This window comes from Hordeum vulgare, chromosome 5H (assembly GCF_904849725.1).
Source record: "Hordeum vulgare subsp. vulgare chromosome 5H, MorexV3_pseudomolecules_assembly, whole genome shotgun sequence".
In the NCBI taxonomy this organism is placed as follows: domain Eukaryota; kingdom Viridiplantae; phylum Streptophyta; class Magnoliopsida; order Poales; family Poaceae; genus Hordeum; species Hordeum vulgare.
This window is the reverse complement of record NC_058522.1, coordinates 484705058-484730792: the sequence shown is the minus strand read 5'-3', so window position 1 is coordinate 484730792 and position 25735 is coordinate 484705058. Positions and strand designations below refer to the sequence as shown.

Genomic DNA, 25735 nt, shown 5'->3' with positions numbered 1-25735 from the left:
TTTTAATAATGGTCATGCCGAATTTTTGAATCATGAACACAGAAAATGTGTGACGACGATAGGATCCCTGAGTATGATTACCGCGACAATGATCGGAGTTTGTGCGACATGCCTCACCTGCGAGACGGCAGGTTCTTCACCATCAAGTTTGACGAGACCTTCCTTGTTTCTATGATACGCAATGATGACAAGTGTTTTTTTTGTAATTAAGCATGATTTATGTTTCTTTGCTTCAACGTGTAATTTTTGTTTTATACAATTTGACTAGTTCATCACCTGCCATGCAAGATGGTATGTCTTGGAGAGGCTCGATTTCGAGGACCACGAGAGTATGGAGACGAAGAGAGCTAACCTGAGGACTAAACATGGTCACACATTTCTGGTCAAAGTAATGAATGCAATTAATAATGCAGAATTAGGGTGCTCAAATTGGGAAGCTCTTTGCAAGGCATATGGATTTCAGGAGGACATGGAAATAACCTTCAATCTTCATCCTGAAGATCATATTGAAGGTAACAATGACATTTGGATGGATGTTGATATGCTTCCTGTTTTACCTTCTTGTGAGTTTGTCAACCATATTTCTCAAGTAATTTGCATTCTATATTTCAAATAGTTGGTGTTCATCTATACTAAATTAAATTTGTTAATTTATAATTTACAGCTTATTTCGTTTCTTCGAGTGAAACACAGAAATTAATTGACATGACACACAACACTTATGGATCACATCTAACTTGAGAGGAGGAGGATGTTCTTATCAACTTTATTATTGGTGTCCTGGTTGGTAGGGACAACTTCCTGTATAATTTAAGAACTGACCCAAATTATACATTTTACATGCCATTAGTGCATAGGTTGAGGACGAATTACATTTGTCGAAATATCTTGATAAGAGTTGCTAATTAAGTACACTACTATTGCGTAAATGATGTTGATTACATTGCTAACTAGGCTACTATTATGTTCTTCAACAGAAATTGCCAAATCATGTTGTGCCTCCGTTGATGCATGGCGAAGGTTATATGACAATTAAAGCCATATGAGGCCCCAGTTCTCTTTTCCATACTCGACTGAGCACAAACCACAAAGACGGCTCCCAATTGAAGCATGGGGAGAAATAAACAAGGATCACAAGACACAAGTTGGAGACCGTTGGATCTCTTTGCTTCATCATGAAGGCATATGTGTTATTCTATTTTTATGTCATTTTACCCACGAGGGAGGACTAGGTCCTATGAGAGAGATGTTTTTTCGTTTATATTAACTTGCATGATCGTTTAGGATGATGATGTTTTTCTGTTTTATGAGATTTTAACTCGGCATGATTAAGATGATGATGAGTTGTTAGATGAATAAGATGATGATGAGTTATACGACATATATTTGATTAAAGTGGATGGATGCAAGTGAGCATGTTGAATTAGAGGAAAATATGATTGCGATTCGCAACGTCATATTTTCCTCTAATTCAACATGGTCACTTGCATCCATCGACTTTAATCTAAATGTTGTTGCTGGCACAATAATTATTGATGTTGTATATTGATATGTATAATCGTGTCTAAATACAACATAAATATAAAAAAGAAATATGTGCGTTTAGTAGTGACGCGGGTTGGGAAAGAATGCTACCGCTAACTAGCGATGGATAACAGGCGCTACTACTAAATTTTAGCTGTAGCGCGGGGCAAACACCGTAGCGTCGTACTAGTAGCGCTCACACCCGTGCTACTGATCGATATACCTATTTCCAGCTCTACTACTAGCCTTTCACCTAGTAGTGCCCGGCCTATGCATAACGACGATGTATGCAACTATTTTATTAATTATTCATCAAAATCTTACAAAGTAATACAACAAAAAGTCTGAAGCCATCATCTCGACGATGTAGACCCGTGTTGATCTGCCTTCATGTTCCATGCCGCTAGTGTCGCGCCAGCCTGGCGAAGAACGTTGTCGAACCGAGTCAACCACCCGAGGGCTCGCCGCCATCGACCATCGCGAGGGCTTTGCCCATGCAGTTCCCGCGGGGGCGGTAGGGAATGGGGGGAGGGGGTTGAGAGTGAGGTGGCGGCGGCGCCTCCCGTGTCGTCCGCCCGGTGGGCGACATGGCGATCTGGTTTTCTTAGGGTGTCTTGATTCAAAGGATTCCTGAAGGAATGTTGGAGGATTCTAAGATCCCCCCCTCCCCCAACAGTTGTTGTTTGATTCATAGGATTACAATTCAATGGAAATTTTCTTTAGTTCCGTAGGAAAGTTTACATCCACTCTAACTTCATATGAAGAATCTTACATTTTATCTATGTGCAATCAAAGTTCATACTATTTATGCACTGACGGAGGTACAGGATGGCCACGATTGGCCATGACCCATCCTCAGATTTTAAAATAGCTTCTATACCATAGAAGAAAGGCTAAGAAAATAATAATAAATAGATAAATCTATATGTACAGTATTACTGCTGGCCCACCCTGATCAAGTGGGCTAGGTCCGCTGTTGTATTCATGCAGGATTGAAGATGACGAAATCACTATTAGCGAGTACATCTTTTAAGGATTACTCCCACCTCTACAGGTTGCGACAAGTGACGCATTGCATGTGTGTCACTCGTTGCAACCTGAGAGTTTTCTTTTTTTTTTCGTAGATTCGTATTTTCAAAACGTTTTATCTTTTAAACCGTCCGTTCAAATCTCAAACCGTTTTCATCGTTGGCTTTCTCGCGTCGAGATTTTTAAAACTAGATCACATGTTGATAGGTTTTGACGAACCTTTTTTTCAAAAAAAAAAAAAACGAACGAAAAAATATGCCTCTAAAAAAAAACGTGTTTTTTCATTTTCCGAGAGGCACGGTTGTGCCTCTCGCGAAGGCAAAACCGTGCCTTTCGCGGAAGCAAATCTATGTCTTTCGAAAAAAACAGAAAACGTGTTTTTTCCATAAAAAAAGAAAACGTGGTTCGTCCAAAAATTACGAAAGACCGGTGAAAACCCGGAACACCAAAAAAATCTGGAAAACCCAAAAAAAAAAATTACTAAGAAAACGTTCAGAGCACGGCACGTGACGATGGTTGAGAACGCGTCAAATGACGGTGTGCGAGAATGATCACTGGCAGGCTCGTGAAGAAGTGCTCTCGTGCCACCCAGTTCCTGTGTTTTATTAGAAATCCTGCGAAACAAACAGGCCATTTAACTGTGGATGCAGTGCTGCCATGCATTTGAGACGTTGACATGGATCGACCATCCTCCTTTGTCCGCGCGGATGGGTGCCGGATCTACCGATTATGCGTACCCCTATGTGTCATCCCAAGCGCATGGCAGCACCAGAATCTAATCTAAATTCCAAATGAAGCACCTTCGTCCAAAAAAGTTCAGAATCTAATTAGCCACTGACCTTTCAATCACCAATCCGATGGCAATCCCGATACCATTCGAGCGACAAGGCCGGCCGGGCGGCGCCCCAAGCGCCTATAAATAGAGGGCACCGAAGCAGCACAGCGATCATCAAACCATTACCATCTGAGCTTCTGAAGCGCAAAAACCATCTTTGCAAACTCAGCTCGGTTTCGTAGAAGAGGAACTCACCAGTTCCGATCCAGTTCGAGATGTCTTCTGGGTCAAGGAGCTCATCCCGCGGCGGTGCCAACGCGGAGTGGAGCAAGAAGGAGAACAAGCTGTTCGAGGACGCACTCGCCTATTACGGCGAGGGCACGCCCGACCGCTGGCTCAAGGTGTCCCGCGCCATGGGCGGGACCAAGACGGCCGACGAGGTGCGCCGCCACTACGAGATCCTCGACGGCGACATCAAGCTCATCGAGTCCGGCAGGGTCCCTTTCCCCAAGTACAACACCCAGGGGGCTTGGAACTGATCCATCAGTCAAGGTAACCAAAACCCAGCCTGATCATTGTCTCTTTTCTACTCATGTGAAGTGTCAGCAGGAGTCCTGGCCTAAAGCTCTCTATATATAGTGATCTCAATCAATTGTCATAATAAAGATAGATAATGCCCTAGGCCCTAGCTAGGTTGACGTTGTCAATTGACCACGAAACAGCCAAGGGATGTTCATGCCGCTTGTCAATGCTGTCAATCCCTTGGTTGTTTCTGCTCCAGTTGCACTGCAAATATTAGTGTGATGGTGATTGCAGTATCACTACACAAGCAAAGCGGATCCGGCACATAATTTAAGCCTGGACCAGCTGGAACCTTGAACAGCATCATGCACGCACAAGTTTTTCTTAGAGATCCTGCGTCCTTGCATAAGGCTGTGAATTGAAGTCTGTTTTGCACACTCTTTAGGGCCAAAATCATGGACATAAGGCTGTGAATTGAAGTTTGTTTTGCACATTTTTTTCCGGATCCATTGAGAGGGAGCGCTGCATATCCCAAATTACAGAACAATAGAAAATCCACTCTTTGCCAAGCCTAGCATTCAGACAACACTATACAAGGAAATGGGGGGCATGATTCTCCTACTGAAATGCAAATGTTAATTTATCCCACTTCTAGATTATTTGAGAAGTTGAAGTATTGTATTTTTGTTTTCCAGGAGCAAAGCTTCTGAATTCTGAAGATCCTGCAAACAGGATAATCTGTTGATAATCTAGTCCTTAGCTGGGACCATATCATTGAAGCAAGCATAATTATGCACCATATAACGAAGATTGCGGGCACTTGGTTAGGAGTAAAAGAAGAAAATGTATGCGTGTGTACATAATATTAGGTTTGTAAGCAAATCAAGTGCGCTTGGTCTTGCAGACGGTAGCATGTATCTTTTATTGTGTACAGTATTACTCCCCCGCCCCAAATAAGTTTTGGAGTAAATATCAGCGTGATGTAAATCCCCAGTACTTGTGTATACTGTTTAAGAACTTGTGCTGGTACAATATTCCTGTTTGTCTATCAGTTAGTTGAAGACTCGGATGTTTAGATTGCACTTTACATGTTATCATTATCAATCCCTTCCGAACGGAGACGGAGTAGATGTGAGTATGACTATGTGCCACGTGGTAACTTGTGTACTCCCTCCGTTTTACTTATTCTGCATTTCCGCATATTAGCTTTGACTGAAATTTGAAAAGGTTTGACCAAGTATATAGAAAACTATGCAACATTTATAATAACAAATATGTATGAAGTGAACACATAAAGTTGATTATTTGTCTTTTCGAACAGCTTTCGCATCTCAAAATAAATTTGCATTAGAGCGAGCTATTTTGCTTTGGAAAGGCCAAGGAAGCAGAGAATGAATATAAGCGACCCAATGTCCCCTATCTTATTTAATATAGTTGCAGATATGTTGGCAATTATGATTGGAAAGGCAAAAGAGGAAGGCCTAGTAGGTGGACTTGTAGGTGGACTTGTACCATATCTGATTGATGGTGGTGTGTCCATAGTACAGTACGTTGATGACACTATTTTATTTATGGAACATGATGTTGCAAAGGCCAGAATTATGAAATTGGTCCTTTGTTTATTTAAACAGTTGTCTGGCTTGAAAGTTAATTTTCACAAAAGCGAACTGTTCTGCTTTGGGAAGGCCAAAGAAGAGCAGGATGTGTATAAACAACTGTTCGGGTGCGCCTTATGTAGCTTACTATTCAGCTATCTAGGCATACCAATACATCACTGGAAGTTATCCAACAAGGAATGAAAGTGTACTGAGAACGGGTTCGAGAAAAAAATTGAGTTGCTGGAAGGGCAAGCTGTTGTCTTATGGAGGCAGGCTCGTCTTGATTAATTCAGTACTCACAAGTATGCCAATGTTCCTTTTTTTTAGATGCCAGTTGGGGTTCGAAAACGATTGGACTTTTATAGATCATGTTTCTTTTGGCAGAGTGATGAGGTCAAAAGAAAATATAGACTCTCTCGCTGGGATATTATCTGTAGACCAAAAGAGCAGGGATGTCTTGGGATCAAGAATTTAAAGGTCAAGAACAAATGTTTACTTATCAAATGGTTATATAGACTATCTGTTGAGTCTGAAGGCATGTGGTACAAATTTTGAGAAACAAGTACATGTATGCTAAAACCTTGGTTGAGGTCACTTTGAAGCCCAAAGATTCACCCTTCTAGAAAGGACTAATGAGAATGAAAGCAACGTTCTTTCATAGGTCAAAGTTTATCGTTGGTAATGGTGAATCTACGAGATTTTGGAAAGACACGTGGTTGGGGGAGACGCCACTAGCCACACGATATCTAGCCTTATATAATATTGTGCAGTGTAAGCAAGCCTACGTTGCGACGGTATTACAGTCCATTCCTCTCAACATTCAATTTCGAAGGAGTTTGTTGGGGGAGCGATGGCTGGCTTGGCTTGATTTCGTCAGGAGGCTGATGGAGGTTAATTTATCGAATGGGGATGATAAATTCCATTGGAAATTATCTAAGAATGGCATCTTTTCTGTCAAATCGATGTACTTGGACCTTATTGATTCTGGATCAATTCCCAAATCAATTCATTTCTGGAAGATCGAAGATCTTTTAAGAATCAAAATGTTCATGTGGTTCGTTCACAAGGAAGTGATTCTCACTAAGGATAATTTGGCAAAATATAATTGGGTCGGCAACACAAGATGTAGCTTCTGTGATTAACTTGTATCTGTCAAGCACCTCTTTCTCGATTGCCCTTTAGCAAGAGTTCTTTGGAGATATACTCATATAGCTTTTAATATTACACCTCCAAATAGCATCCAAACGTTGTTTGGGATGTGGCTAGATGGAGTAGATTGTTTTACGACAATACATACTCGCATAGGAGTATGTGCAATTCTTTGGGCTATATGGAACAACATAAATGACATGGTCTTTAACGGGAAAAATCACATCAATTTTTTGCAAGTCTTATTCAAGGCAACCTCTTTGATCCGTACTTGGTCCTTACTCACTCCTGCGGAAAACAGAGAGCTTTTGGCTATTAGATCTACCCGATGGGAGATGGTAGCTCAAGATATCTACAACCGGGTTGGATGGCGGTCCATTAGTAGAATAGGTCCTTAGTTTCTAGTCCTATTTTACGCCGGTTGTCGCTTCCTTTTTCATTTCAGAACTTATTCGTGAGCTTTAGCTTGTATTGGATTGCGAACTTTTTGATTGTTGTTTCAATAAAGTGGCCGCATGCATCTACCGATGCACAGGCCGGAGGTAAGCCGCCTTTTCTTAAAAAGATCAGTTGTGAGATGGAATTTCTTCCGTTATGTACCTCAGGATGCCCATTCACCCCCTAATTTCACAAACAAAGGATGGAAATTTATCGAAGATCGCTTTGAAAATAATCTCAACAGTTGGAAGGCGGAACTCGTGTTGATTGACTCTTATCAACACTATTCTCACAAGTCTACCCATGTTTATGTTGTCTTTTTTTTAAATGGCCAAAGGGTTGTTTAAAAAGGCTAATAGAAGAACATATTAGATAAGTGGGATATCTTCTGTTGGCCAAAGGATCAAGGTGGTTTGGGTATTGAAAACTTAAATACAAAAAGAAGTGTATACTTAGTAAATGACCATACAAGTTGCTTAACGAGGAGGGTGCATGCAACAGCTTATTCATAACAAGTATCTATTTTCCAAAACTCTATCTCAGGAGGAAACAAAATAAATGGACTCCCCTTTTAGGAAGGGCTTGATGAAGGCCAAGTCTTCTTTATTTAAGATAGATTGTTTGAGGTTGCAATGGCCATTCTACGAGTTTTTCAGAGACACTTGGTTATGGACAACATGCTTGCTCTACTATACCCATTGTTAAATAACATGGCATGTAGAAAAAATGAGACTATGCACTCGATTTGGGGATCTACACATATAAACATCCAATTTATCCGGGATCTAATAGGGGAAAAATCGGTAGCGCAGTTAGATATGGTGTGTAGGTTGATGCTGGTAAACTTATGACAAACACCAGATGTATTCAAATGATGACTGAATACTAATGGTGTGTTTACAGCATGGACACCTCATCAATACCGGACTAGTGTTTCACAGAAAACATATTTGGAAGATTAAGGTTCCATTAAACCAACCACGAAATCAATGCTATTGCGCTGTCACTGTTTAGAAACTACCCTACTACTTGCTAGCCTCCCAAAATTGAGGGAGATAGCACCAATTTTGCAAGAGAATTGCGTCTGCAGGCCTAAATTTTGCTGCAATATTCTCCGCAGATTAATCCTTTAGCCTGTAATTTATTCAATCCATGAACCTTAAATATTTCATTGATCTTTATCAAACTAGAGTTACTTACTTATCGATGTCCCTCCAAGCGTTGCTAAATTAATAGACAGAATCTGAGGAAATAAACAGAGGCAATTCTGGAGGGGTTCTTCTTTTTGTTGCAGCCATTCTCTAGCGACTATCAATGAGTATCAATGAGTAGGTGGGGCGATGGAGCCCCGTGTTCAAGTCATGTTTTCCGTAGGTTCAGGCCGGTCACTTGGTGTTTTTTATTTCTTTTATTCTTTTTTAGGCGTGTTTGTGATGATGCCCCAATAGACAACTTTATTTCATGTATTGCTCTTAAACTTGGTGGTTGATTTATTTATAAAGCGGGGCAAAGGCATATTTTGAGGTTCTGTAGGCATTGGGCTTAGTCGCTAGGATTTCAATCGACTACGTTGTGGCTTCGACAGAAATGAGAACATCGACGAATAAGTCTGCTCTAGATCTTCCCTTGACATGGTAGCTTCCTTCCTCATCAGCGGAACCTCGTGCATTCTCGTTCTATTAACGAACATATTATTTCTAGATAGCCAAAGCAACGAATGTAAAGCCACGAGCATATTTAGGTATCATCCCAGAACCGAACTTCGTCTCTGTTTTCAGCCTATTATTGAGTGGTGCTGCCGTATTGCGGGTCGTACCCTCCATGGAAGTTTTGTGTTGAGAAGTTTGGGTTTTAGGGAGTGTGGCTGAGGACGGTGGGCTCCGTACAAGGGCTCAAGCGACGGCGATGGTGTGAAGGTTGGCAGGTGGAGCGGCGTGGTGTCTACCGCATCGACGACTGCAGGTCTTGACAGCATGATGCAGCTCAGCCTTGGTGATGGACTCGACAGGATGGACGAGCGCAGGGCAGTGGTGTGTTTGATGTCGTGGCAGCATCGCCTTACCTAGCAAATATAATGCAGATTTCTTTTCTGAAGATGGGTGAGAAGATGGATGGTGGTGGGGCTTCTAAAGCATGTGTATGTGGTGTACGCTCTGAGTCTACTACACCAAGTCTATGCTCTTGGTACGTCATGCGGGCGGATCGGCGATGAGACCAGTTCGAAATGGCAGGGAGGGATGACATTCTTCATTTTCAAGTTTGTAGGCATGAGTGGTGGCCTCGGGTTGTTTGGTGTATGTTCTTATTAGAACTTTGTTACATAATTTAATAAAGATGACAGTGTGCATCTATTGATATGCAGAGGACTGGCATTTTAACCTTCTTTTCTGGGGAAACTATCATGTCTCCCATGTGCAGAGATGCAATCGTGCTTGTGGTGGAGTGTGGTTTTCACCTTTCAGTTTAATTAGTGATCTAAACAGTCTTATAATAGTTTAGCTTCGAGCATCTTCAATATAAGATGTAGATGCAAAAATAACTACATTTTGCATCTTCGAGGCCCAAAAACACCTCTTCAACAAATGATTTAGATGCAAAAAAAATACATCTTCGTCTTCCGAAGATGTGAAATACAACACCTCGTGATGCAAATTTGCATCTTCACCATATGGAGATGTAAAAATGCAACCGTCGGCCAACTGTCCAACTGTCGTTCATTTGTCTTATGTGCGACCAGCCGCCGCCCGACTCCTTCTCGTCCGTCTCCCGGCCGATGCCGATGACCCCGCCACCTTCTCTGACTCCATCATTGGTGCCCTCACCCACCTCACTGCAGCCGCGGCTCCCCCGCCATGCCCCGCCCTGGATTTGCCACACCCCGCCCGGTCGCCGTCGCACCGGAGGCTGCAAAGAAGCAGCAAGCTGCCAAGCCACACGGTGGAAGCGTGAAGTGGCCATCAGGCCGGGGCCATAATCCGGCAGGGAACCAACCTTGGCCTACCAAAACCTCGAAGCCCGCGGGCGATTTGCAACCGCCGCCGACCTTGGCATCCTCCTCTGGCCACGGAGCTCTTCATCCACCTTCGCCGCCACCGCCGCTGGCCATGGAGAAAGGTGTGGTCACGCCGACGGCAACCGCATCCAACTACGGCCCAACAACAGTTGTACAGCCGGAGGTCGGTTTTACAACTGTAGTTTGCATCTTCTATTGAAGTTACTCTTTTACATCTCCGTTTTGCATCGTCTATTGAAGTTGGCACTTTTTTCGAGATGCAAAAAACACCTTTTAGAGATGTGATTTTTCACATTCCCTGTTTTACCTTTCCAAATTTGCATTTTCTATTGGAGATGCTCTTAAACCTCTGAAAATAGTGAAGCGTCGATATCATCTCCTTTATACTAATATGAACTCCTCCAGATTTGTCGTCTTTGGCATCCCGTAGTTGCTACACGCAATCAGTCTCAATGGTAATAAACTGGAATGTGAAAATCACGCTCCATCGCAAGCACGATTGCATCTATTTAATTATCTAAATAATCTTAGGGAATATTTATTGGGCGCAGCGCTAATTCTGTGCGCGTGCATTTTGCTGTTAAGTTTGATGAACTTTCAGTTACGTATATGATGTAATCCCTGACCATCTAATTGATTCTTTGCAATCAGATAAGGTGCCACCAAACGAAGAAAGAGCTTTAATTAGGGCAGTGCTTTCAAAAACAAAATAAAATATACTACCACAATTGTGCAGCCCAAGGTTCTTTGTTGCGATAGCTGTTCATGCACCATGCATCCTGGCATAATCCAAACCATCCAATGTGTAGCCGCCAATTGGCAGAATCTATTCCAACTTCTAAGATAAAAAGAAAGAATGGGTCTCCCCAGCCACGACTCCAATATATTTGGAGAAGGAATTTTAACCATATGCCATGATGAGGTTGCATGCGATGCCTTTTATCCATGGCCCCGTGACTCTGCTCATGTTCCTCGGTTGGCCACGGAGGCCATGGAATTGCGAGATTTTCCAACGCCGCCATGCAGAGATTTCGCTGCCACATATTCCATCTTTAGGGAAGAAGCTAGCTCACGTGGAGGTGCTCGGGGCCGTCTGGTGCTCGTCCATGCTAGCTCACGTGGAGGTGCTCGGGGCCGTCTGGTGCTCGACATGGACGAAAGAGTTAGACCGGCCGGGCATCTTGTCCCACTGCACTAGACCGAGATGCATTGGGCCGAGCAGATCGATGTCCCTGGAATATAATCTACATAAAGCTTGGTTTCAGGATTCCCCCGTCATATTCTGATTTTTGAACCTCCTTTCTGAAATGCATCTTTAGCAGCTACTTAATTAGGGCGAATTTCAACTAGGCTGAGCTCATGCTTTCTGAAATACATAAGTACGCTGCTTCATGTCTTGAATTCTCTTCGTCAGCTCCCTTCTGATGTGTACTACGTAGCAAAAAAAAAAATAGTGCGTTACACAAAATAACGCCGCCTTCTGAAAATATGATATTAGCGTACTATAGCGCACTATAGCGTGTTATTAGCAAGACAGTGTATACTGATTAATTTTGCGAGACAATTCTTTATAGCTATAGTGTGCTATTAACGACGGTATAGCGTCCTATCTTTTTTTCCAGTGGTTTGCAGTGCTGCTCTGAAGTTTAAGTCTTGACTAGCACACACAGCCACCGCGTGCAGTCTGCATCAGACTGGATCCCAAATCTGCTGGCGGAACCTCTCAGATTCCAGGCACCAGCTTGCAGGATTGGGATCCAGGCGGTCTCTACATCAGTTCAGAAAGGATTCAGAATATTTACTCCTTTTCCGCTGCCAAAAAGGGCCGTAGCTTATTCTCTCGGCTCGATCGTTCGAATACCCACCCGCCACCCTAGCCAGCCTATCTCTCTATCTAGTATCTCGCTCCATCCATAGCGCGGGCACCGACAATAATGGCGAATTTCTGCATGTGGCCCTGATCGCTACTGCACCTCCAAGAGGCATGAGCATCTGCCTATCACGTCGATCGGATAGAGCAGCTCCACAGTGTGCAGACGTAGTCACCAGGTCGTCGCCATCGGCCCGGAAGGCACCACGTCGTTGGTGCACTGCAGTGGCCGGGAAAACGCTACTTGTTTGATTTTTGAATCTTATCGCAATATGATCGAAGTGCTGACTCCTTGCTGCAAGTTCAAGAAAACAAAAAATAACGAGCCATGCATGGATTTGAGACGTTGACGTGGATCAACCAATTATGCTTACTCCTATGTGTCGTCTCAAGCGCATCGCAGCACCAGAATCTACATTCCAGAGGAGGCACCTTCATCATCAAAAAAAGATGAGAATCTAATTGGCCTCAATGACCTTTCACTTTCAGTCCCCAAGGCGATGGCAATTAATCCCGATACCATAGGAGCGACAAGGCCGGCGAGGCGGCGCCCCAAGCGCCTATAAATAGCGGGCACCGAAGCATCACAGAGATCATCAAACCATAACCACCGGAACTTCTGAAGTGCAATACCATCAGGCATCAGCGCAAACGTAGCTCGGTTTCCTATCCAGTTCGAGATGTCTTCTGGGTCAAGGAGCTCATCCCGCGGCGGCGCCAACGCGGAGTGGAGCAAGAAGGAGAACAAGCTGTTCGAGGACGCACTCGCCTACTACGGCGAGGGCACGCCCGACCGCTGGCTCAAGGTGTCCCGCGCCATGGGCGGGACCAAGACGGCCGACGAGGTGCGCCGCCACTACGAGATCCTCGACGGCGACATCAAGCTCATCGAGTCCGGCAGGGTCCCTTTCCCCAAGTACAACACCCAGGGGGCTTGGAACTGATCCATCAGTCAAGGTAACCAAAACCCAGCCTGATCATTGTCTCTTTTCTACGTACAATATACTACTGTATGTGTGAAAGATATAAAGTGATCTCAGTCAATAAGGTAGAGTTTTACTGTGGTAGCCCATGCCCAAAGATTGGGTTTGTGCAGTTGTGCTATCTCCAGTTCCAGGGCTAGTAAATACTGCTAGTAATCAACATGAACTTTGGCTCTCCCTTTCATTTTTTTTATTGCATGAGGGTTTTATATATTCTCCCTTTCTTGCCCTCGTTTCTGCAAAAGGCTCTGAATTACTGAATTCTGCTTTGCGCACTCTTTAATTAGGGCCAAAACCATGGTACCTCTCGAGAGGCAGCTCTAGATAAATATCCAGTGGGAATCCATTTTTGCCAAGCCTAGCATCCACACAAAACTATCCAAAGAAATGGGGGCATGTTTCTCCTATTGAAATGCAAATGTCAGTGTAGCCCAGTTCTAAATTTGAGAGAAGTTGAGATTAGTTAACTTACAAGGTACATCTTTTGTTCTATTTTTTTTTTTCAGGAGCAAAGCTTCTGAATGCTGAAGATCCTGCAAACAGGATAACCTGTTGATAATCTAGTCCTTGGCTCGGGCCATGTTACTGAAGCAAGCATAATTATGTACCGTATAACAAAGATTGTGAGCACTTGGTTAAGAAGAAAACATATGTGTGTGTACATAATATTAGGTTCGTAAGCAAATCAAGTGCGCTTGGTCTTGCCTCTTGCAGACTCTAGCATTTATTTTTCATTACATACAATATTACTCAACTTCAGCAAGTTTTGGAGTAAACATCAGTGATGTAAATCCCCTGTACTTGTGTGTAGTGTTTGTGAACTTGTGCTTGGTAGAATATTCATGTTTTGTCTATCTTCAAGACTTGATGTTTACATCTGCACTTCTCAAGTTATCATTATCGGCCCCTTCGGACAAAGATGGAGTATATATGACTATGCAGCATCTGATAACTTGTGTACTCCCTCCGTTTTATTTACTCTGCATATTAGCTTCGATTGATGTCCCCCCTCAGTCAGGCCCTGAGATGTAGTTGTGGCACGTTTGGTTGACTATGTTTTCTGTTGGACCTGCATGGCATGAAACTTAAAGCATTATTGGGAAGAGCGCTCGAATCGTCCTTTTTCTCAGCCAGGCTCGATGCAGTTTTGGCATGTTTGGTTGACTATGTTTTCTGTTGAGATTGTATGGCACGAAACTAAAAGCAGTAGAGAAGGAACACTCGAATCATCCTTTTTCTTAGCCAGGCCCGAGCGAGCTAAGCGAGCATACGTGGTGGCTCTCAAGCTGGCGCGGCCTGGTTTGCATGTGTTCTATTCTACTCACCTCCTTTAATTTCCTTCACCTGCCCCATCTAATCTACACAATTGTGTTTCAATTCGAGGTAAACACTACACAAATTAAAGATGCACATCAATGTTGTGTTCCATCAGGCAATCAGTAAATATTCACTTTCGTTTTCATGTTTGGAGCTTTTTTAGATGAATTTCAAGAAACTTTTTGCACACGTCAACCATTTGAAATTTCCTCTGACCACTAGCTTCGTTGGTGACTTTCCTATTGCAAGTGTTCTGTTTCGATGATCGTAGATGAATAGATCTACATCTCCCTATTAGACTGTACAAACATGCTCGTGTGTGCATATTATTTTGGATGAATTTCAGCAAATTCTTCGCGCACGGTCAATCGTTCGAAATTTCTTTTGACCACTAGCTTCATTCCGTTGTTCCACATAACTCGTATGCTATAAGTTTTTTATTTCGATGCTCATAGAAAAAGTTCTTGGGGTGTGGTGGTGTGAGGCAAGTTCACCACGTGAATAATAAGTTAGGTTGATCATTTGTGCGCATGTAACCAAACAAGTGAGCATTCCATCCGAAGAGCACATGTATGCAACCAAACAACCGTGCATATGTTTCTACTCAGCCAAGCTCGGAGATGCGGGCAACTAAACCAAGTACAGAACATGTCATGCTCTTAAGCAATGACGCAAGCCATGCAAAAATTGCAAGCAATCTTTGCTTCATCAACGTGTGCTTGTGTCTGGTTTGGTGGTATTTAGGTTCATGCTTCAGTGGCAAAGCCATGCAAAAACTATTTTTATACGCTATCTTTGCTTCACTAACAATTGACATTAGCATGTTAACAAGTTGGAAGTTCAAGGATTGCCAGAGGCCATGAAGGGTGGTTTTGCCAAAAACACAAACTAAATTACCATGGCTTTCTTTTTCATAGAATGGAACCATCATGGAGATCCTGACACAACTAGAAAGATTTGATTACGTGCAGTGCAGTGCTCCTAATTTCTCATGCCTCGGTTAAGGTAAATATAAATTCAAAGAAAACCAGAAAGAAGCAATAACTTGTGGTTTTGAACAAACAACTCCTATATCAGCAAATATTCTGCAATCCACATACCCGATGTACAGTACACAAGTAAAGTAATGGTAACTAGTACGTATTACCTCCATCCCAAATTACTTGTCTTACATTTGTCTATAATAGATACGGAGGGAGTACGTGGCAACTAAGGGATGATCAAATGAAGCCAAAGCTGGTGAAGTTGAGACCAAACCTGCAACAGGCTATGATGTCAGAAGCTAATCCCTGCATTTCTTTTGCAAAACGGACTAACCATTTACATATGACCTTCGCTAGAAGCAGCATAAGATAACACCATATGGACATGTAAGCTGAAAGTTTCAGAACTACAATAGTATTAAAGATGCTTGCATAGTTGGTTGCAGGTCAAATACACACAAAATTAGAAATCTCTGAAGCTCATCTTAGGATCATCATGTCTTAAGCTCCCCCGCCTCCCCCTACCCCGGCCGCCCCTCCCTCGTCCCCTACCCCTACCTCTCCCCCTGCCTCTACGCATAAAGAATGACTTCCCATGCTTCATCTCAACAAGGGAATGTAACAGCTCATCACACAAGATACAACCCTCATGTAAAGTAGCTCCATCTTCAAGAGGGGTGGCTTTCTTGTTGAAGTCGACTTCAATGATAGTTGACTCGCATGTCGGACACTTCTTATCTGTAGTGGTGATCCTGTGAGCGGCGTGCGGGAGTAGCACGACGCAGTTACACGTGTTGCAGAGAAGCCGCCATTTCGGAGCGCTAACTGGATCGAGAATCAGGGTGCCGCTACACTCTGGACAGGCACAAACTCCCTGAGTGATCATTGATTGTTTGCATGTTGGGTGCGGGCAAAGGAAGCACGGCATGCCAGCCCCTTTCCCAACCTTGCCTGTGTCATCGAGCTTGAGTGCACCGAAAAGTTTGTCGATGCCTTCAAATGGAGGACTATTGTAGCAACAAGGGCATAGTGGAAAAGATTTTGCATCAGGGCCCACCATCGAGAACAGAAGCAACTCAAAACCATCAAGGGGGCAAATAATTTCCTTGTAAAGCTGAAAAAGATAATATCATTAATCAACCAAGTATACGTGAACTGACGCTTGGCAGAACAAAGCATAGAAGATCATGCGTTTTTTATAATTATATCGCAAAAGACAATGTAGTAGCTATGTTCAACATGAAACGTGGTAAAATAATGTTCAGCATGACATGCCGAAGTGGTGAACATAAAATAAAGCAAAACAAATGGTAATAAAACGAATGTATATGGCAATGAATCAGAAAAAAAATACAGAAAACTGCAAAAACAGGGGATCGTGCTTAAAAGTAAATAACAACCACATAATTACTCAGAAAAAGGGGACGAGAATTTAGTAAAATGATCACCTTAATAGAACCATTCTGGGGAAGATAATAGACCTCCTCACAAGTTACACAATACATCCTCATTGGCTGAGTGGAAATATATTTCATATATCGACCACATTTTCCACACTTGCTCAATAGACGCCCAGAGTCTGCCAGAGGTGAAAACTGTGCTTCGAACAAAGTATCCATGTTTTCAATCTATAAGCAGCACAGTTCATTATAAGTAACTAGAAGTAGAAGAAAAGCATCCATGTCAATCATTGTCATCATGTGCAAAGGAATAGTTCAATCAATTGTAAAGATGGATGTAATTAAAAAAGCATTTACTAAGAATCTAAAATTTATAACAACTCAAAATACGTCATACCTTGCACTTGGGCTTTAGCTAAAGTTTGCCAACATTTTCTAGGTATGGCTTTAATGAGTTGTTCACGTAATGATTTGGAAATGCAAATGTAAATAGTAAAATAAGAAAATCTAACACGGTGGAGTCGGTCATTTGCCACTTCGATGGTACTTCTCATTGAGTTGCTATTCCCACTGTAACAGATGTATTGGGACTCCATAGAACAAAATTATACTGGGAATGTTTGACAGATTGTCAAGTGCAAAAGACAGGACTTGAACTCTGATACCATGTTAAGCTTCATGCACTAGCCAACGCAACCAAAAATCCGGACTGATGGAAAGGGCTACGCAATCCACATATACACTTCAATAGTTCTATTGCCATGCGAAATTTCAAGTTCAAACACATTACATGATGTGAGATATGAAAAAAACAAAATCAGCATTGAGTAGTGCCGAGTAGTAATGTCACTATTCATCGCTGAATTTGTTTTTTCTCATAGCTCGCATCTCGTAATGTGTTTCAACTTGGAATTTTGCATGACAATAGAACATCACCCTCTTAATATCTACTCCCTCCGTCCTACAATATAAGTTTCAAACGTGGGACGAAGGGAGTGGTATTTTATTTAATTCTCTAGAAACTTTCAAACGTAGTTTCCACAGAATTTTCTTTGAATATTGGTTTCCCTGTGATATTCTCACATCTTTAAGGGGGAGAATGACCGGCTGTCTCTTAAAAACAATACACCACATATAAACCATAATAGTTTTTCAAATTAAAGTCTGAAACATTTGTTCTAACTACAATCTTATTATATTTATGAACGAACAGGCATGAGATGTGCCTAATTACTTCATATATAGAAGGGGAAAACAGAGTATGTACAGAGTGTCATGGTGTCACCAGCAACTAAAGGGCCTGCTGAAGACCGACCAAGCAACTGGAGAGGGAAAGCTAACTCACATGTACAAATCATGAAATTAGGGGTGCAGAGCGGCATCCTGCATAGGCCCGTCAAAGTGCTGAATTAACACAAATTTGGCTAACACCACCACAACCTAGATAGAACTAAGTTTGTCTAATTTGAATAGGAAGCAGGACGGGTTCCGGCACCACCTTGCATCCCTAGTTGAAACAGCCAAATGTAGCTAATAGGGACACTAAACACTTTGGCCTGCCCTCACACTATATCAATAAATACTTATTGTTAAAAACAGGTTGGGACACTGAAGATTGAACAGAACTTAGCAACACAATGAGAAGTAAATCTGTGGATCGTGTGTTCCTCTGTTTAACTAAATCAGCCAAATACAAGAAATTTTTTGCAGGGTTTACACTCGATGCGGGTTTGGAAAAAGCTTAAGAACCCAATCAGGTCATTGAACATATAAATTTTGGAAGATTATGCAAGTATGCTCAGGGAAAATATATAAAGAAAGCAATTCACAAGACATCAAAATCTCAGACTATTAACATAATAGACTACCTTCTTCACAAAATAAGAGTACTTTCTCATAAACTGTTCAAGAACATGTTGAATGACTTGAAGATGATCAGCTTTTCCTTTTGCAATTAGAGTAATCTGTTGCTCAATAAAGCTTCGGATATCTGGCAGGCAGAGATCGGCATCAATACACTGATATCCTCTTATCAGGGTAGTTCCCAGGGCTGTTGGTACTAATCTTCTTCCAGTATTTACCTTCAATAAAGATGAGAAGCTGCATTTACTCATGTGTATATATGCATATCTAAGCAGGCATGCGGTGTTGAAGTTCACTACCATAAGATGTCAAAACTGTCAGGATAGAACAACCCTCAACTAACCTGGACATAATTACGCTCCGAAATGTTGTTTATATGGACAGGAATTGATGCATCTGTGCCTATGCCATTCTTCTCCATGAGAGAGATCAATTCACTCTCACTAAGGTAATCAGGAGCCGTGGTGCTTCCCTTGGTAAAGAATAAATATTCGTCAGTAATCTCACAACGAAATAAAAAGCAAGCTCAGGTGATGTGAGGCTGTGAGCAAACTCATAAGCCTTACCTCGTATATGTCAACCTTATGAATATTAATTGTGTCCCCTTTTTTAAATGTTGGAAGATTATTCTCACCCACAGCCAGCCATGGCATAATAGATGTAAATCCTTTGGAAGTGACTCGGTGGCCAACACAACGGAAAATCTCTCCACCTGAAGTGAACTCAACTGCAGTCCTACAAACCATTTTTCCCAGAAAGGAAGATGTTAATCATTAATAGTTTCATCAATAATCAATAAAACAAGAGCTGGACTGATATGTTTACATTACGAAAGAACAAGACATAAATTTAGGTTTGGGGATCAGTAATAATGCATGTGATGACCGGTGGGACAACAATACATATAATTTAGCAATCAAATGCAAATATGAATACTCGTGCACTACCTTGTATATCTACAATCATGACTGACAGTTCCAATAAAATGCTGGCATATGTACTGGTAAAGCCTCCATGCATCAGTTTCCAAAGCTTCTTCTGGTGCTAATCTCATTGGAGTAATTGGGGGATGGTCCCCAACATCATGACCTTGACGAGGCTTAACAAAACCAGCATCCATCAACGTCCGAACGTTATTGGACCACAAAGGATTATGCGCTAATGTAGAAAGTACACTTCTAAAATCAAATGATGCGGGATAGGCAGTGCTCTCTGTACGCGGATAACTGTACAAAGATAATTATTAGAGTTTTAACAGGGAATTAGAAAAACAAACAAAATCCTCAACACTACATCAGCACCTATTTATGCAATTTTCAGCTGTAATAAAAAGATGATTGTAAGTCAGATGACAATCTACACTCATAAGTTTTAACTACAACAAGTTGACTACAGATTTACAAATTTTCCAGATGAAATTTAAAACATTATCCTGTGTACTACATATGACATCGTAGAGAGTAGTACAAGGTTGACCCTTAAATGATGCCCAAAATAAAATAAGACCATGTCAGCATATAAACTTGGCATAAATAAAGTTCATGCAGGAACAGTGGGCAAACAGGCGTTACTGATATGAGTATATTCCTCAAATAATTGTATGTCTACTAGAAGTTTAGAACACAATTTACAAAACCAACACTTCAGTTCTTGACCAGTGACAGAGGCCATGAGGTCCATGTCTACATCAGTTCAAAGGAAACCCTTTAGGGTTGGAGGTAAATTACTAAGGAGCACAGAGTCTCTACACTATTTGTACAACAAGGACAAGTCAGACCACCTGTGAAATATTTTGGCAGTTAATCATACTATTTATGTGATTATGCTAGCAGATAAAATGTATATGGTAAGTAAGTTGGTAAAACTTGTGCTAATTCTCAGTTTCCTGAGATTGTTGAAAATCTCAGCCGCCCCATACTGCACAGGATTTAGCCCACAACTGAGCTCTTGGACGGTGTGCAACTTTACTTAAATGTTAGTGCAATATTTTAGTTTGAAGGTTATATATGGAATTACATGGGGATGGAGATGGTTGGATGTTGATCCAAGAGCTTACAGAAGTGACTGAGAGTTAAGAAACTTCAGGCAAATTATGAATAGACCCATATGTTAAATAGCTCATGCCAACTTCCAGTTAACTAACATTTTCCATAGAAAAGGGAGAGTCGTTTCTGAAACCTGATGTATCCTTGAATGTAAAGCCGCTCGGCCATGTGCATGGCTGTCTGGGGTCCGATACCTAGCGCACTTGATGCAACCTGGGATAAGAGCAATATTCAGCACACTAAAACATATAACCAATTCAGTGGTTGGAGAAACTCTATCTAAGCGTATCCTAGAACTAAAAGCCCATTTATACTCAAACAGATGCCCTGGTGCACATGATTAATATAACTCAAGTCGTATCCAACAGCTTAATCCTGGTGCTAGATTCCATTTAAAGGTCATCATAATGTAGAAAATAATGTAACCATATAAATTAATATGAAATTGCAATATCAATACTAAGGTCCAAACAGAAGTAAGCAATGCACCATTCACAGTTAAGCACAAATGAACTTTGTAGGCAACAAAGTGAAATGGCAATCCGTACAAACATCGTTATCCAATGAAGTTGTAACTTAAACAAGGAAAAATACTGCCAGCCTTAGAACTATCGCACCTTAAGCAGATTCACCGTATTAAGACCAGGTGGGCGGGCTTTGCACTCTTCCTTCACTGATATATCTGTTATTTTTAGAGCTCCATCACTGGCTACCATCTTTTGGAACATCACAGTAACCTGTGAAATTGAATGATGAACATGCTGAGAATACTTAGAAGGATGAAGTCAAATCACTAAGGTAGGGGATCTTACATCAAAATCAAAAAGTTTCTTCCTCTCCCATTCTAGTTGTATTTCGTCACCATCTTTGATAATGTAAGTTCTCAAAGACCAGAATTTCTCTGGTTTGAATGTGTTAATTTGCTGATAGCGTTGTACACAGAATCCAAGTGTAGGTGTTTGACAGGGACCGTACCTAATTTAGAAGAAGAAAAACAATCATAAGACCATTTTCTGCAGGAGATTCTAAAAGCAGGGATTAATCAAAACCTTAAGCAACAGAAAAGTGAATGATAGTTGCAATTCAAATCTCTCCCTGTAAATCCAAATGAATCATTCAAACATCAAAAGCATAAATACGCACTTTCCAACATGAAAACACCAGTTAAGGCATACTTACATTACTTGCACTATCAAATTTATATAAAGTGTCAAAAGCAGAATATCTGGAAAGGTTACAAAACTCAAGACTGAGCAAAAGGAACTTCCAGGAAAAGGTGATAACATGACAACACAGATAATTAGATACAAAACCTGCAATGATTACTTGAAGAATGTAGATGGTATTTTCTTGTCGTAAAATTAATTCAGCATGCAATTGGTTAACAAAATTGTATAGCTAAAGGAAGATAGAGAACTCACGAAATGACTCTTGAGTCGAGATTTCCATATTTTCCTTGAAAATACCGGGTCTGAAATCGAGTAAATGCTACTCCTACCTTCAAGTCTATTTCTTGCCGAGCATCCACCGCTAGTGCCTCGTCTTTGTTTGGCAACACAAGATTATCCATAGCATTCGATATGTCTTTCTCGGTAACAGATGAAAATTTAGCTCGAAATATTCTTCTGCCAACCTCATTCTCAGGAATCCCGGTGCAATTAATTACTGGAACATACGATTAGCATTGTTATTACATTAGTTAGGTTGTGAAAGAACCAAGCAAGATGTGTATGCAAAAGTAATGAATGAAAACCACTCATATCAATTACATTACTCAGGGAAAAGTAAAATCTTGCATACACCAAATAAGTTATACATATTCGCTGGGGAAAGAAAAATTATGTATAGCTTTGAGAAATTCAAAGCAATCTAACGAATCCAGCAGTTAACTTAGTTCAGCATAGCATTTTGCCATCTGACAGTCTCTCTATCTTGGCCAAGTTGTTTGAACTTTGCTTTCTATTTCTAGAGTCCAGATCGTTTCTATCTTATAGAGTCCAGATCGTACAAAAATAAACTTCATGTAGAGCTCTTTGTACACCAACCAAATTTCTAATACAGAACTAGATAGGATATGATGCACATATATTGCAGAACTGGAAATTATACCTTCGAAGCATATGTTTTCCCCTTCTCGATCGCAGTCAAGCCAAAGCACCAAATAGGTACAGCCTCGAGCTTCCTGGGCTAGATGCCTGTGGATATGAGCCTTCAAAGATACATGCATCAGTTTGTATTTAGATATAGAAATGAGACTCTAACGATGGTGGTAATTGTGTACGTATTGTCATAGAACTTAAGAAGAGGCATTTCACATTTCAGTATCTTTACAAATTTCAAATTTATCCAAGTAATACAGCCGGGAGTTCTTTTCTGGTCGGACAATAATTTTTTCACTTTAGATTCTAGAAAGTAGAAACTGCATCAAAAAGCCAAGTAAACACTTATAGAGAAAGGATGAAATAGGATGTTTGAGGGTCAGATAAACTGTGTAGTAAATCTCCATAGTACCATCTACAGGTAGAGTAGAACTCGTGTATGAATGTACAATATATATGTAGAGAACTAACTGAAGTTGTTCTTATGTTTGATTACTCCTGGGTCCTGCTGTGAGTTATAGAGTGCACTACCTTTGGGTTGCTCTCAGATCTTAGAACTGGAGCATTAAAAAGGTCCATCGGATCAGTCGCTTCCCAGTTCTGATATGCAGGTGGGAAATCAACACTGCAAAAGACGAGACATCGAGTAAAGAAAATGGACACAGAAAAACTTATTGTCCAAGGTTAGAATTGTAGTGAGCAACTGCAATATTCATTCAGCTAAACTGGACTAAGTACGTATATGTTTTGTGTAAGGTATCAACTTTGCAGATATGCAGCGGCCCACCATGTGTTCATGTCTGTAACTGTAAGTATCAAGACTGGTATGACAAAAGCGTATGCACATGAATTCAAATGCATCACGTAGTTAATAACTGGCATGGACTAGAGCTAGTGCAGCAAGTGATGCAACTGTAATGAAGGATCTTGAAAGAATTGAAGAAGAGATGCAGGACCTGAAGACATGTCCGATGACTGATGTCACTCTGAAGAATGCCTGAGAGCCCTGAAACATCCCATCAAACTCGTGGACATCGGTACTTCCCCTCCGGGTAGACATCTGCACACACAGAGGTTGACAATCTCAAAATGTGGTGTGAGAGCGAAATGTTAGAGCACCGAATGCTCATTTGTTCTCATGCCCATCTGAATCTCAAAAATGATTCCATGCCAGTGCAACCAGTACTATCAGCTCCCTAGTAGCATTCCCGGAACCACACTGGAGCTACTATGCAGAGACAATGACCTCAACTACTTCCAACACCGAGCCATTACAAGGAGAAGCCGTTTCCTGGAGGGGGAACCTGGGCTGCGACCAAACCCGGCTTCCGTGGACCATAAACTTGCCGCTAGGGCTCGGTCCTAATACACTGTCGTCGAATCCGAGTTAAAGCCACAGCCAAATTAGTCGCCGGGGAGAAGAAACATCACAGTCGCGGGAGGATTGAACGAGGGAGGGAGGGAGGGAGACTTACGCGGCCGCCGGAGAGGGCGGAGGCGATGGAGAGCGCGATGCTGGGCTTCTCCGCGACCTGCAGCGACGGCGACCCGAGCGTGAGAAGGTCTGGAGAGTAGGGTTACTGCGGCCGCCATTAGCGACGGCGCGGCACCTGGGTAAGCCGCGGCGGCGGCGGCGGCGGCGGCGGGTGCTTACCATTAAAACCTTGGGCGCCATGGGGACGGAAGGAGAGTGGGTCTAGCGGACGTCCAGAGACCCGAGCGGCCGAGACCGTGTCCGTGTGGTTGCGTTCGTGTGTCCACCAATTTACCTTCACAAGTAAACAGTAGCACTTTTTTTTTCCTGATTCAGATTCAGATGGAAAAGTCTGTTTTAGACCTTATGAAAAGTTGGATTTGTAGAGATGGTACTAAATCAAACCCTAAACTTCCTGAAACAAAATCAGCACCAATATAGGAGTACAATTCATGGTCGTAAACTCACAATTTACTTCCAGTCCATTCACAAATGGGGATCACTGACGTGGCCACGGTCATCACTCTCTCTCATTGACATCCATGATCCACATGTTGCATCCTCTCATCATATCCCATATCTCCCTTGCTACCAGCGCATTTTTTTAAGCCATGCCTTTCATTTTCCTTTTTGATGCTGAAACTGACTCTTGCAAAGTCGGTAACATCTTAGTGTTCCTCCCTTGTTCAACCCAAAAAATTTGGACATATGATATGGCTCGTGCTTTTAAGGCCAGTTCGAGGACATGATTTGTTTGCCCTGAACGTCATGCAATTTTTTAGCACATCTTTTGTTCACGCGTGAAAGATCAAAGAAAGTATGGGACTCGCTTGGGATTTTAACGGATGTCTCTTTTGTCACTATGACCGATAGGTCTGGAGCAGCTATGTTGGAGTTTATATTGTGTGATGACTCGTACCAACGGACATACATTGAACCGGTCGAATTATCAGAACTGGTCGCAACTTTTTGTTGGTATCTTTGGTGGCAAAGAAGGCAGCTAGTCAGAGGCGAGGATGTACAGATGGCAGAAAGAACAGCTCCTGATGTTATCACGTTGGCCCTTCACTATGCTCGTGTAGCAGGGACAAGCAAGGTCCTTCCAAAAATAAATAAGTGATCGGTTTTCAATGCAGGACAACAAGTGCTGAATGTGAATGCATCTTTTTCAGAGGGTGAATATATCGATGCATGTGGAGCAATTATCCATGATCACAAGGGTACTTTTATAAGAGATTCAACGGCATGATTGGAAAATGTAGTTGATGTCGTCACCGGCGCTACTCGAAGGACTCAAATTAGCTCATAATAGTGGATGCTCTAATTTGATGGTGAGAACGAACTATATTACGATGGTGGATGCTCTTAATCAAAATGAAGGACAATTCATGATGACAGCGCCGGTGCTAGAAAATTGTCGTAGTATCTTCGTAGACTTCAGAAAGGTTACTATTGAACATTGTATTAGAGAGTCGAACAATGTAGCTCATGAGTTAGCTAGATGGAGAAGGACGAATAACCCTTCTGTTTGGAATGACGCTCCTCCAAACTTTATCATAAAATTGTTAGCGGACGATATAACTGTTATTTGATGAATAAGATATGTCTTCCTGTAAAAAAAAGGTCGGGTCATTCTTTGGCCTGCCACGAAAC

The 25735-nt window shown here is 41.8% G+C and overlaps 3 protein-coding genes across 3 annotated transcripts; 2 read left to right on the top strand and 1 right to left on the bottom strand.

Annotated features, from left to right (window-relative positions):
• Positions 1–3517: 3517 nt before the first annotated feature.
• LOC123399650 (protein RADIALIS-like 3) lies at positions 3518–4838 on the top strand. Its single transcript, XM_045094046.1, has 2 exons — positions 3518–3880; positions 4546–4838. Exon 1 carries the CDS (start codon positions 3604–3606, stop codon positions 3865–3867), a length of 264 nt encoding a protein of 87 aa, XP_044949981.1. The 5' UTR covers positions 3518–3603; the 3' UTR covers positions 3868–3880; positions 4546–4838.
• A 7635-nt stretch (positions 4839–12473) lies between these two features.
• LOC123399649 (protein RADIALIS-like 3) lies at positions 12474–15106 on the top strand. The gene is made up of 2 exons (XM_045094045.1): positions 12474–12875; positions 13408–15106. Exon 1 carries the CDS (start codon positions 12599–12601, stop codon positions 12860–12862), a length of 264 nt encoding a protein of 87 aa, XP_044949980.1. The 5' UTR covers positions 12474–12598; the 3' UTR covers positions 12863–12875; positions 13408–15106.
• A 460-nt stretch (positions 15107–15566) lies between these two features.
• LOC123399647 (DNA topoisomerase 3-beta) lies at positions 15567–24363 on the bottom strand. The gene is made up of 15 exons (XM_045094043.1): positions 24263–24363; positions 24084–24140; positions 23565–23668; positions 23140–23233; positions 22619–22718; positions 21931–22174; positions 21322–21484; positions 21127–21246; positions 20643–20722; positions 19412–19690; positions 19031–19199; positions 18808–18936; positions 18470–18682; positions 16650–16829; positions 15567–16315 (listed from the first exon to the last, which is right to left on the bottom strand). The coding sequence occupies exons 1-15, from the start codon at positions 24281–24283 to the stop codon at positions 15665–15667; spliced, it is 2604 nt and encodes an 867-aa protein (XP_044949978.1). The 5' UTR covers positions 24284–24363; the 3' UTR covers positions 15567–15664.
• Between the last annotated feature and the right edge of the window lie 1372 nt (positions 24364–25735).